Raw genomic sequence first — 12254 nt, 5'->3', positions numbered from 1 at the left:
AAACTACCTTGTTTATTGGGAATACCTTTGAATCGCTATTTAAAATCTGGATCAGTGCTATTAAAATTAGGACCTCAGGGAGGTGCTTCAAGTATCTCAGTCCACAGGTCTTCAAGCCTCACCTGCCACTGCCACTCTCCACCTGTAACGTGCAATTTTCATCCAAATAACCTGTGCTCCTGGCAATATTCCTAACAATCCCAAACCAAATAAAGAGGCTTGTGACATGGACACTAAACGTGCCCACGTTTGCGTCCCCATCCCGGAATATGACTCTAGTGGCTCATTAGCTCCATTCAAGCCTGCAAACTGCATCACCCTCCTCCTCCGCCCAGACCTGAGGGCTCCGACACCTTTCGCTAGGGAGCTCAGGCTAGGGCCTCTGCGCGAACCTTCCGTGCAGCATGGCGGCTTCCGAAGCCCCAGCCGAGGACAGAGTCTTCCGTACAAGAGGACTGTCTACAGAGTGTGAATCTCGCCCACTTCCGCCCAGCTACCGGAAGTTGCCATTTGAAAAGGCGGCGGCAGACTTGGCCTGCGACGCGGCGGTTGCTGCTGAGCATAGTTTGAACGAGAGCGACAAGGACTGCAGGCAGGACCGGTGGGCTCCTGGGTTCGGCTCTCCCGGGGCTAGGGACTGGGCTGGATGGGAGGAAGGACGGAATGAGCTGGGAAAGGAGGATTTTCTCTTTTCCAACCCCGAGCCGGGGCCTGTCGGGTCGCGCTATCCCCAGACCCTCCACTCTCTCGGGCCCAGCGGCCCAGCGCTGGGTAACATTCACCCTGCACCTTCCAGGTCTCGGCTGTGCCGCCTCGTTATGATGACCAGTATGTCTAAAACAGTGGATAGCCTGCAGCCCACCTTTGCGCTGAGCGGCGGCCAGCCCGCAGGTGAGAGTGTCCACCCCGCGCCCGGGGCACTGCGGCCGGGCCGGGGATGGTCCCGGGATTGTGGAGATTGATTGGGTGGTGCGGGCAGAGGGAGGGCGTCCCGTCGGCCCTGACGACCTGTGAGCCCCCAGTAACCAAGCTATGTAGGTTTTTGATGGAAGTTACGGGAAGGGCCATGTGGTAGGATTTTAGACCTGCTCTGATTTTTCTGCCCGCATATGTACTGTATTCATCAATTAGATTCAAGTTGTTGATTATCGTACAATGTTATTCCCATTAAGCTAGGAATCCCCTTCTAACGGGTTGTTCGTCTTATTTCCAGAGTTGGGCTATATCGAGGGATTGCGTTTGTTTTCAGGGAGGAAAGAGGAGAGTCATTTGAGAAGTGGAATGCTTTGATTCTTCGTTCACCTTTATATCTGCACCGTGTCTCTCATTAGCACATTCTCAATACACGTTTGTTGAATGAAGTGGGAGAGAGGGGTTAGACCTAGGCAAAATACTTGAGAAACGGGCGAAGAGAGAGACGTGATTACAAACAGAGTTTTTAATTGCTTTGTCTTCTGCTTTGTGTTGCTTTGCTTGTGGTCAAAAGTCATATCATGGGGTCCGCAGTCGGGGAGTTGTCTAATCTAGAGATTATAGTACAGAATAAGCTTCAGACGTCAGAAAACCGTTGTGGGAGATTATGGAGCAGCTATTTATGATCCTTCCCAGATGATTTCGCTTAGCTGGTGGTACATAAACCTTGGCAGGATTGAGCTCTAAAGTAAATAGGCTTTTCTCCAAAGGCTTAACGGGTTGTTTGTTGTCTTGTGTTGCCACAGAACACCTGAATGGTAATCCTTGCACCAGCAGGGACTAGGAGTTGCTGGAAGAACTGGAGCCAGGTCTCCGCTGCTGTGTCTTTCCCTTAGATGCAGTGCCCTCAGTCAGTGGGCAGTGACTGGCTCTCCCAGCCAAGCTGGAAGTGTTAATCTCTTTGATTTCTGTCTCTGTCCTAACTTTATGATCATATGTAACTGAAACAGTTTCCGTTGTTTAGGCTGCCTCCCAGGTTTTTTGGTTTTGACTTTGAGCATGGGCTGCTTGTTTTTTAAGCTTCAGCTTTTTGAATAAGTAATATATACACATGTTTAAAAAAAAAAAAAGTTGGAAAACCATAGACAATGATAAGCAAGTTTCCTGCCTTTACTTGACACCAGCCATCCAGTTCCCCTCCCAGCATCTCCCATTTTTAGGAGACAACTTTGTTAAATCCTCCTAAATTTTTCCTACAATGCAGTCCTGAGGTTTTAGCAAATAAGAATTATCGGAACCAATTCCAGTCAATGAAAAATGTTCATTTTATTTTTATTTATTTATTTTGAGACGGAGTTTTGCCCTTGTTGCCCAGGCTGGAGTACAATGGCACAATCTCAGCTCACCGCAACCTCCACCTCCCAAGTTTAAGTGATTCTCCTGCCTCAGACTCCCAAGTAGCTGAGCTGGGATTACAGGCATGTGCCACCACATCTGGCTAATTTTCTATTTTTAGTAGTTATGGGGGTTTCTCCATGTTGTTTAGGCTGGTCTGGAACTCCCAACCTCAGGTGATCCACTCTCCTAGGCCTCCCAAAGTGCTGGGATTACAAGTGTCAGCCACCACACCTAGCCCGAGTGTTAATTTTGATCAATTGACTGTTAACTCCATTTTACATATAGTAGATTTGTTATTGTTTATAACCATAATACTTGAGAGAGGAGATGATGATATTCCTCCAAGGTTACTTTTTACTTCAGACAGACACCTCAGAAAGAACCCCTTTAATACCTCATTTGTACCTCATTTCTTCAATTTGATTTGATTGTATTGGCTCTTAAGTTAGGTCAAGCTTAAGGGGGCCATTTTACAGTGAACAAAGTGAGAATAAGTCCAGAAAAGCCTGTATGTGAGCGTGGGGGTGCTTAACTCCAGATAAATTACTTGAATTTGCTATAGAACACAAATGATAGACTGTGTCGTTGGTGGACTAGCACAAGGATAGAGGAAAATACTCTCCTTTGGGAAAGAAGAGTGTTATGGCAGGGCCATTTCTCTGGTTGTCTGGCAAGATCAGATTAGAATGCGTAATAGGGAACCTCTAAACTTAAGAAGGGTAAACAAAAGGGCTGGTGGTAGAGGCAGGCAGCATGGAAGAGGAAGAGACCAGACAGATGGTTTAGACACGGTCCGTGAAACAACTCATGAAACTGTGAAGTGTTTCCTTTATTCAGTAAGCAGTTATTGGGCCGGGCGCGGTGGCTCAAGCCTGTAATCCCAGCACTTTGGGAGGCCAAGGCGGGTAGATCACGAGGTGAAGAGATCGAGACCATCTTGGTCAACAAGGTGAAACCCCGTCTCTACTAAAAATACAAAAAATTAGCTGGGCATGGTGGCTCGTGCCTGTAATCCCAGCTACTCAGGAGGCTGAGACAGGAGAATTGCCCAAACCTAGGAGGCAGAGGTTGCGGTGAGCCGAGATCGTGCCATTGCACTCCAGCCTGGGTAACGAGCGAAACTCCGTCTCAAAAAAAAAAAAAAAAAAAAAAAAAGCAGTTATTGGGCCCCTATTCATATGCTGGATACTCTCCTAGGTAATAGGGACACAAAGATAGAGTGGTTAGGAAGACATTCTGGTAAAAACAACAAAGTAGCCTGGCGTGGTGGCTCACGCCTGTAATCCCAGCACTTTGGGAGGCTGAGGTGGGCAGATCACCTGAGGTTGATTTCGAGACCAACCTGACCAAGATGTAGAAACTTCATCTCTACTAAAAATACAAAAATTGGTCGGGCGTGGTGGCCTGTGCCTGTAATCCCAGCTACTCAGGAGGCTTAGGCAGAAGAATTGCTTGAACCTAGGAGGCAGAGGTTGCAGTGAGCCAAGATCGAGCCATTGCACTCCAGCCTGAGCAACAAGAACAAAACTCTGTCTCAAAAAAAAATACCAAAAACCAACAAGGTAACAGTTTAAAAAAGAGCAGCTCAGTCATGCCCTAGGAGAGTGTGCAGAGTATTTGGGGAGCTTAACAAGATGCTATAAGGATTCAGCCATGTTTTGCCTGCTAATTCCACCCTGTTCTCTGCTGGTATCCATCTCCAGGTTCACTTTTACAGCTTCCGGCCTTTCAGTTCAATGAAACTTTTGGCTACCTTCAAACGTTCTGTACTATCACATTTAAAGAATTTTGATTTTTATTGCCAATTAGCCTGGAAGTCTTATTCTTTTGAATCAATCTTCACATGTTAAAATTTGCCAGAATGAAAATAAAGATTTGGCCAGGCATGGTGGCTTATTCCTGGGAGGCGAAGGCAGGAAGATGACTTGAGCCCAGGAGTTCAAGACCAGGCTGGGCAACATAGTGAGACCGTGTCTCTATTTTTTTTTTTTTTTTCTTGGAGACAGAGTTTCGCTCTTGTTACCCACACTGGAGTGCAATGGCGCGATCTCGGCTCACCGCAACCTCTGCCTCCTGGGTTCAGCCAATTCTCCTGCCTCAGCCTCCGGGGTAGCTGGGATTACAGGCATGCGCCACCATGCCCAGCTAATTTTTTGTATTTTTAGTAGAGACGGGGTTTCACCATGTTGACCAGGATGGTCTCGATCTCTTGACCTTATGATCCACCCACCTCGGCCTCCCAAAGTGCGGGGATTACAGGCTTGAGCCACCGCGCCCGGCCTTATTTTTTAAATTTTATTAAAAAAAATATATTTTACGTGCCTGTAGTCCCAGCTATTCAGGAGGTTGAGACAGGAGAATCACTTGAACTCAAGAGGCAGAGGTTGCAGTAAGCCAAGATTGCACTGCTGTACTCCAGCCTAGGCCACCGAGTGAGACTCTGTCTCAATAAATACATAAATAAATAATATTTTTAAAAATAAAGTAAAATAAAGATTTATGACAACTTAGAATGGGGCCCTGTTTGTTACAGGTTTGCAGCTGTTGGGTCATGATGCCAGAAGTTTTACCTCTCATTTTCCTTTGCAGACACACAAACTCGGGCCACTTCTAAGAGTCTCTTACCTGTTTGCTCCAAAAAAGTTGATGTTTCCAAACAGCTTCATTCAGGAGGTCCAGAGAATGATATTACAAAAATCACCAAACTGAGACGAGAGAATGGGTGAGAACAGATCATTAGTATCCAGTTAGAACATCTTCCTAGAAATCGCTCAGTACAAAGAATTAGAAAACAGGGTTTTGGGGAGGCTCCTGAACAATTGGCCTTTGGCCAGTGGTCCAGAGCAGTGCAGCATTGCTGAGCTCTGCCATAACTCTGTTGATCTTTCTGAAGAGACACAGCCAGGGTTATGATGACAGGTGTTCTTTCCTGTTTCATCACTTGCTCTGAGAGTGTGAGTGGCAGCTCTGTGGTCATACACCAACCCTGAGGGATGGTCGTGGTGGGTGGGGACTAGTTGTTATCCTAGGTTGCTGGTCTGACCACACAGCTCAGCCCTAGTGTATTGTGTGTGCCCAGCCAGCATTCAGTTACCAGGTGAGTGAGGTTGACATGAGATAGCCATGCCATCTTTTTTTTTTTTTTTTTTTTTAAGATGGGGTTTCACCATGATGGCCAGGCTGGTCTTGAACTCCTGACCTCAGGTGATCCACCCACCTTGGCCTCCCAAAGTGCTAGGATTACAGGCGTGAGCCACCGCGCCCGGCCTAGCCATGCCACCTTGAGAGGAGCAGCTCTGTCAGGTTGTTGGGGTAGTTGGGGGAGTGCCCCTTTGCTACTAATAAGCCTTTTCAGTAGTCTGTGCTGAAACAGTAGGTATATCCCCTCAGAACTCTCAAGCCTGTGTTGTTTTCCTTGTATTTCATCTCTGGTTCTTTGCTGAGACTCTCATGCCCTTTGTTCTGTCTGTTCACAACACTTAACAGTCTCTGATTCATTTCTTTGTTTCTGCCCTCTTAGGCAAATGAAAGCTACGGACACTGCCACCAGAAGGAATGTCAGAAAAGGGTGAGCATCAGGGTAAATCAGCTTGGTCACTATTCTAGGGTAGTGGGTCTCAATCCTTGGTTCTGTGTCAGAATCACTAGTGGGACTTTTTTAATATGTCAGGATCTGGGTTCCATCCCAGGAACCTGAGTGGAATTTTCAGGGTTGAGGTACAGCTAGGTGTAAGAACCATTGTCAGCACAAGAATCAGTGGTGCTACTATCTTGAATCTCAGGCAAGAGCTTTTTGGACTCCAAGCCTGGACCCCTGCTGACTAGAAGTCACAGTTAGCTATGGCCCATCAACAGGAGCGTAAGCCTTCAGGAGAGGAAGGGCTGCATGTAGTTAGTGATCTCGAGGTGAAGATTCTAGTGGTGGTAGTGAAATCCTGGAGAAGGATTCATCTCTCAGAGACTAGCTTGCAAGTGTCGTGCTATCAAAAATAGAAATAATAAGGAGGAAAGTCTGTACAAATAGGGTTTAGTTCCAGATCTATTATTTGGGCATGTCTTAAAAGATTTGAAAACAGGCCGGGCGCGGTGGCTCAAGCCTGTAATCCCAGCACTTTGGGAGGCCGAGGCGGGTGGATCGCGAGGTCGAGAGATCGAGACCATCCTGGTCAACATGGTGAAACCCCGTCTCTACTAAAAATACAAAAAATTAGCTGGGCATGGTGGCGCGTGCCTGTAATCCCAGCTACTCAGAAGGCTGAGGCAGGAGAATTGCCAGAACCCAGGAGGCGGAGGTTGCGGTGAGCCGAGATCGCGCCATTGCACTCCAGCCTGGGTAACAAGAGTGAAACTCCGTCTCAAAAAAAAAAAAGATTTGAAAACAACTAGGCATGGCGGCTCATGCCTGTAATCTCAGCACTTTGGGAGGCCAAGGCGGGTAGATCACCTGAGGTCAAGAGTTCAAGACCAGTCTGGGGAGATATGGTGAGACCCCATCTCTACTAAAGACACAACAGTTAGCTGGGCATGGTGGCACCCACCTGTAATCTTAGCTACTGGGAGGCTGAGGCAGAGGCAGGAGAATTGCTTGATGCTGGGAGGCAAATGTTGCAGTGAGCCGAGATCACGTCATTGCATTCCAGCCTGGGTGACAGAGCGAGACTATGACTCAAAAAAAAAATTATTTTTGAAGACAAGATACTAGCAAGAAAGACTGAGAAGTTTAAGAAAACTCTTAATACTGATGATATTAGAGTTTATTAGATGATAGACTAATATTAGAATATTTTATTAGATATTAGCCCAGTTACTGGGCTCAGAAATGCACATGTGTTTTCTCTCTTATTATTCATAATGGTAATATTTTTAGATGTGGGTTTTGTCCTAATTCTAAAAATAAGGAAACAGGGCCTCAAGGTTATGCAACTCAGTGAAGGTCATACACCACTAAGTAACTCACAGGATAAGAACATGTTTGTATAACTCCCTAGGCCATACTCTTAACCCTTTTATCTTTTCATGTAAGTATAATTATTATTACAGCTACAAACCACTAAGTAAGCAAAAATCAGAGGAAGAGCTCAAGGAAAAGAACCAGCTCTTAGAAGCTGTCAACAAGCAGTTGCACCAGAAGTTGACTGAAACTCAGGTAGGAGACCCACTAGAGCTCTGTTACCAGCTGCCACTGGGCGATGGGCATGGAATCCTGATAGATGGCCCCGTGGGTGAGCAAACTTGTTAATGCACAGCTGCCCAAGAAGCAGAAAAAAGCCAGGCTTTTGCCATGGTTGTCCAAGAGCAAGGGCAAGAAAGGTGATCACCCCTGGGGAGTGAAACAGTTCCTAATCTGTCTGTGTGGTACTCCAATAGGGAGAGCTGAAGGACCTGACCCAGAAGGTAGAGCTGCTAGAGAAGTTTCGGGACAATTGTTTGGCAAGTTTGGAGAGCAAGGGCCTCGATCCAGGTAAGAGACAGCACACAGCTAGCTGCCTTTGAAGGAACTGATGGATGTGCCCCTTACTGGGTTGATCTTGGCAGCATGGTATCAGTTAGACCAGTAAGTATAGGGGTTACTTAGTAAAGCCCTAAATATTTTGCGGAGCTTCTGTTTGTTTTCATGTGATGTTGATTTTTGCCTGGACAACAGAATTTCAGATGATTGTAGAGAGAGGGTTATCTCTTTCTTACCTGAACAGTTTATGCTATTCATTTAGTGCCAACAGATATGCCTTGAAAATAGATGAGAAACATTTTGTTCCTTTCAAGGGAGAGCATTTTCTGTCTCTTCCCATTTGGGAGTTATTAGTACGCTTGAAAGAAACATTTTGTTTGAACATTTTCTTGCTTTCAAGCATGCTACTAACTTTTCCAAATGGGAAGAGAGAGAAAATACTATTTAAAGCTTTCTTAAACCTGGTTAATCAGCAGAATCACAGTGACTAAAATATGACTGCTGTTCTTACCCTGTGCCCCAGAGAGCAGAATCTAACAAAGGCCGGGCTTGGTGGCTCTCACCTGTAATCCCAGCACTTTGGGCGGCCAACGTGGGAAGATCACCTGAGGTTAGAAGTTCAACACCAGCCTCACCAACATGGAGAAACCCCATCTCTATAAAAATACAAATTAATTAGCCAGGGTGGCAGATGCTTGTAATCCTAGCTACTCAGTAGGCTGGAGTGAGAGGGAATCGCTTGAACCTGGGAGGCAGAGGTTGCAGTGAGCCGAGGTCATGCCTTTTCATTCCAGCCTGAGCAACAAGAGCGAAATCTCCATCTCAAAAAAAAAAAAAAAAATCTGTAGCAAAGAGAGCAGAAGAAGGAATTGCACAAAGACTGTAAGAGCGCCTCAGACTGAGTCAGAGAGCCAGAGAATGCCCAGGAAAGGGACCCAGGCCTTTTTGTATTAAGGAATACTGACTTTGAATTTGAATGGTACTTGTTAATCTTTAGGTTACTGTTTAGGATATTTTCTTCTTTCTTCTTTCTTCTTCTTTCTTCTCTTCTTCTTTCTTCCTTTCTTCTTTTCTTCCTCCTCCTCCTCCTCTTCCTCCTCCTCCTCTTCCTCCTCTTCCTCCTCTTCCTCTTCCTCCTCCTCCTTCCTTCTTCCTTCCTCCTTCCTCCTTCTTCCTTCTTTCTTCTTCTTTCTTCTTCTTGTTGGTGTCTCACTCTGTTGCCCAGGCTGAAGTGCAGTGGTACAATCTCGGCTTACCCAAAGTGCTAGGATTACAGACCTGAGCCACCATGCCCAGCCTAGGATATTCTTTATAGTCACCATAAATATATATGTTTTTTAATTTAACATTGTTTATTTCTTTGAGATGGGATCTCGCCATGTTGCCCAGGCTAGCCTTTAACTCCTGGGCTCAAGCAATCCTCCCGAGTAGCTGGGACTACAGGTGTGTACCACCACGCCCGACACCATAAATATTTTGCATGATTTTAATTTATTACATGCATGCGCTGTTACCAAAAGTAGTAATTTGTTAAGGCCTGAGAGGCTTTTTAAAATAGCTTTGTGAATTGTAAACAAAACAAAAAAGTCCAACCTACACATTTCCTTTGGACAAATTTTCCACTGACCTAAGGAGAAAGTATACTGAGTTTTTGGCCATATCCAAACCTAGATTGAAAGGAGATAAAATACAGTTCTATAGGGCAGGTGTGGGTGACCCTGCCAAGGTGAACTTGGGAGAAAGTTCAGGATCAGACACTTAGAGAAATTCCCCTCATGAACATTCCTGTACTTGTCTACAGAGCATTTTTATTTTCTTTTGTTTAAGGTGTATAGTTCCCTAAATGAAGTTGACTTTGTTGTATTCATCAGCTTTAGGTAGTGAGACCCTGGCATCACAACAAGAATCCACTACTGATCATACGGACTCTATGGTGAGGGCATGGGTGTGAAAGGGCACAAGGGCTGAGTGACTGTGGGGCTCTGTAAACCTAAGAAGGTCCTGCTATATGTTCCGCAAACCCTAAGAAACAGCCTTTGATTATCTGTGGTGGTAGAAAAGAAAAATGGGACATGTACTCAAAATAGCATATTTTACTTGAAAGGTAGCTTTGTCTTGCAAATATAAGTGAGTCTGAATTGAAAATTTGAAACACATAATAGGTAAATATGTAGAGAGAGCTTTCTGGTTCCTCTGTTCTACACTTTACCAAATTTTTCCCCTGACTCCTTTGCTGAGAACTGTATGGAAGGGATGTTAGCCATGATCTAATGCAACTCTGGTTTTATATGAAGATTTGTTTACTACCTTGTACTTTTCTCTTAGTTACTCTTAGAAACTTTGAAAGAAGAGCTGAAGCTTTTTAACGAAACAGCCAAAAAGCAGGTGGAGGAGTTACAGGTGAGAGGCAGACATCACCCTGACAATTTCCTACCATGATAGGTAGATTTATGGTGGGGTCTTTGCTGTTTTTCTATTATTTTTAATAAACTTTCTAAATAATTTTAGGTTTATAGGAAAGTTACAAAGTTAATACAGAAAATTTACCCTAATAGTAACATTTTTTTTTAATTTCTAACTTTTTTCTTTTTTTCTTTTTTTTGTTTACTAGATCTAATCAGCATAATGTCATCAATTAATTTCTGACTTTTAAGTTCAGGGGTACATGTGCAGGGTATGCAAGTTTGTGTGCGTTTTCTTCCTGTGCATTGTGGTTTGCTGCACAGATCATCCCATCATCTAGGTATTGAGCCCAGCCTCCCTGAGCTATCCTTCTTGATGTGCTCCCTCCCCCAACCCCCAGTAGTAACATCTTACATTATCCTGGTACCTTAGTCAAAACTAAAAAATCAGCCAGGCATGGTAGCTCACGCCTATAATCCCAGCACTTTGGGAGGCTGAGGTGTAAAGATTAATTGAAGCCAGGAGTTTGAGACCAGCCTGGGAAACAAAGTGAGACCCCATCTTTACAAAATAAAATTTAGAAAATAACCGTATGTGGTGGCACATACATGTAGTCCCAGCTGCTCAGGAGGCTGAGGCGAGAGGACCACTTGGGCCCAGGAGGGCAAGGCTATGGTGAGCTGTGATCATACCACTGCACTCTAGCCTGGGTGACAGCAAAGCTATGTCTCTAAAAATAGAAACCTTTTTTTTTTAAAAAAAAAAAAAGACCAACATCAGTACATTACTATGAACTATATTCCAGGTCTTCTTTACCAGTTTTTTCCACTACTTTTTTTTTCTGTTACTGAGGCCTCTTAGAAATGTTCACATCGCCAAGGCATGAGGCAATGTGTAACACAGTAGGTTGCTCAGAGTTGAGAATGGAGACCTAGATGAAATCTATTCTGTGGAAACTTGATAACTCAAGGAGAAGACCTGCAGTAAGAAACACAGATTCTTTGGTCTGGACTGCTTCGGATTGCTTGGATGAATCATGGATATTGTACCAAATCTAGAGGATTTCATTGCTTCAGTTTAGATACAGGAGTCTAGGCCTTCTCTACTACTAGAGGGACAATTCCTAAAACCAGTACATAGAAACAAAATCTAAAGTAGAAGATACAGTCTTTGTTGATATTCCAGTGGTCTTCCTCAGTGGAATAGAACTATAATGTTCTGGTGTGGGTATTGTGTTGCCTGTTAGTCAAGAGTTTTGTGTATGTGTTGTTTTCTTTTGGAATGTCTTTCCATGCAGGCCTTAAAGGTAAAGTTGGAGATGAAAGAAGAAAGAGTCCGATTCCTAGAACAGCGAACCATATATAACAATCAAGTAAATGATTTAATAGCAGCCCTTAAGGAAATGGAACAGCTATTAGAAATGTAAGAAGAAGCAAGTGGCCACATGGCTCCCTCTTGGGCATAAACTCTCAGAGGAAGCCACTTAAGACATCTTCTTGGCCATGATCTTCTGGGACTCACCATCTCCAGAATGAAAACCGTTTCTACACTAGAATTAAGTACCGTTTATGCTGAAATGACTATTCCTCATTTAAGCAAGTTTTCTCAACCTTTAGGTTGGTCAGCCCTCCTGAGCCTCACAGGTGGATAATTGAGGCCTATAAGAGTGGGGGCACCTAGGAGCTTGGATTGACCTTCTAGGCAACCACTTGATTCTAGCACACGATTAGAATCGGGAGACTACTAACCACCACCAACGTGAGGATCTAAAATGTCACATTCAGATTTTCGGGAAGAAAATCTTCATTACAGTAGAGCCCAAGTGTTCCATGGGAGACATCATTGAGCCATGCTGTCCCCTTCTAAACCTGGAACACATTCTGTCTAATCCTGGTTGGGGTCTTTGCTTCCTTATTAATTTATGAACTTAAAGTTGCTTGAAGTGTTTTGGGCTTAACAAATGGGGTGAAAGTATTGGTAGTAATAACACCTACGTGAAACAATACACCTTGGAGCTTTCTAAATATAAATTACTTCCTTTTTTTTAAGTTCTACTTAAAAAATAAATACTTCTAAAATATTGTGACTCTAA

The 12254-nt window shown here is 44.3% G+C and overlaps 1 protein-coding gene across 1 annotated transcript; it reads left to right on the top strand.

The window, feature by feature from the left end:
- On the top strand, positions 1-12254 carry KNSTRN (kinetochore localized astrin (SPAG5) binding protein). Its single transcript, XM_039462884.2, has 9 exons — positions 1-601; positions 797-891; positions 4900-5032; positions 5831-5878; positions 7351-7456; positions 7678-7771; positions 9631-9692; positions 10085-10159; positions 11460-12254. Exons 1-9 carry the CDS (start codon positions 405-407, stop codon positions 11586-11588), a joined length of 939 nt encoding a protein of 312 aa, XP_039318818.1. The 5' UTR covers positions 1-404; the 3' UTR covers positions 11589-12254.

Source organism: Saimiri boliviensis, chromosome 2 (assembly GCF_048565385.1).
Source record: "Saimiri boliviensis isolate mSaiBol1 chromosome 2, mSaiBol1.pri, whole genome shotgun sequence".
Taxonomy (NCBI): domain Eukaryota; kingdom Metazoa; phylum Chordata; class Mammalia; order Primates; family Cebidae; genus Saimiri; species Saimiri boliviensis.
This window is presented reverse-complemented; position numbering and strand designations above follow the sequence as displayed.

Excerpts from the sequence above, each read along its gene's own strand:
- KNSTRN (XM_039462884.2), top strand. The coding sequence starts at position 405 with ATGGCGGCTTCCGAAGCCCCAGCCGAGGACAGAGTCTTCCGTACAAGA. Across the intron at positions 602-796 it reads AAGGACTGCAGGCAGGACCG|GTCTCGGCTGTGCCGCCTCG; the intron begins GTGGGCTCCTGG and ends TGCACCTTCCAG. Across the intron at positions 10,160-11,459 it reads AGCAGGTGGAGGAGTTACAG|GCCTTAAAGGTAAAGTTGGA; the intron begins GTGAGAGGCAGA and ends CTTTCCATGCAG.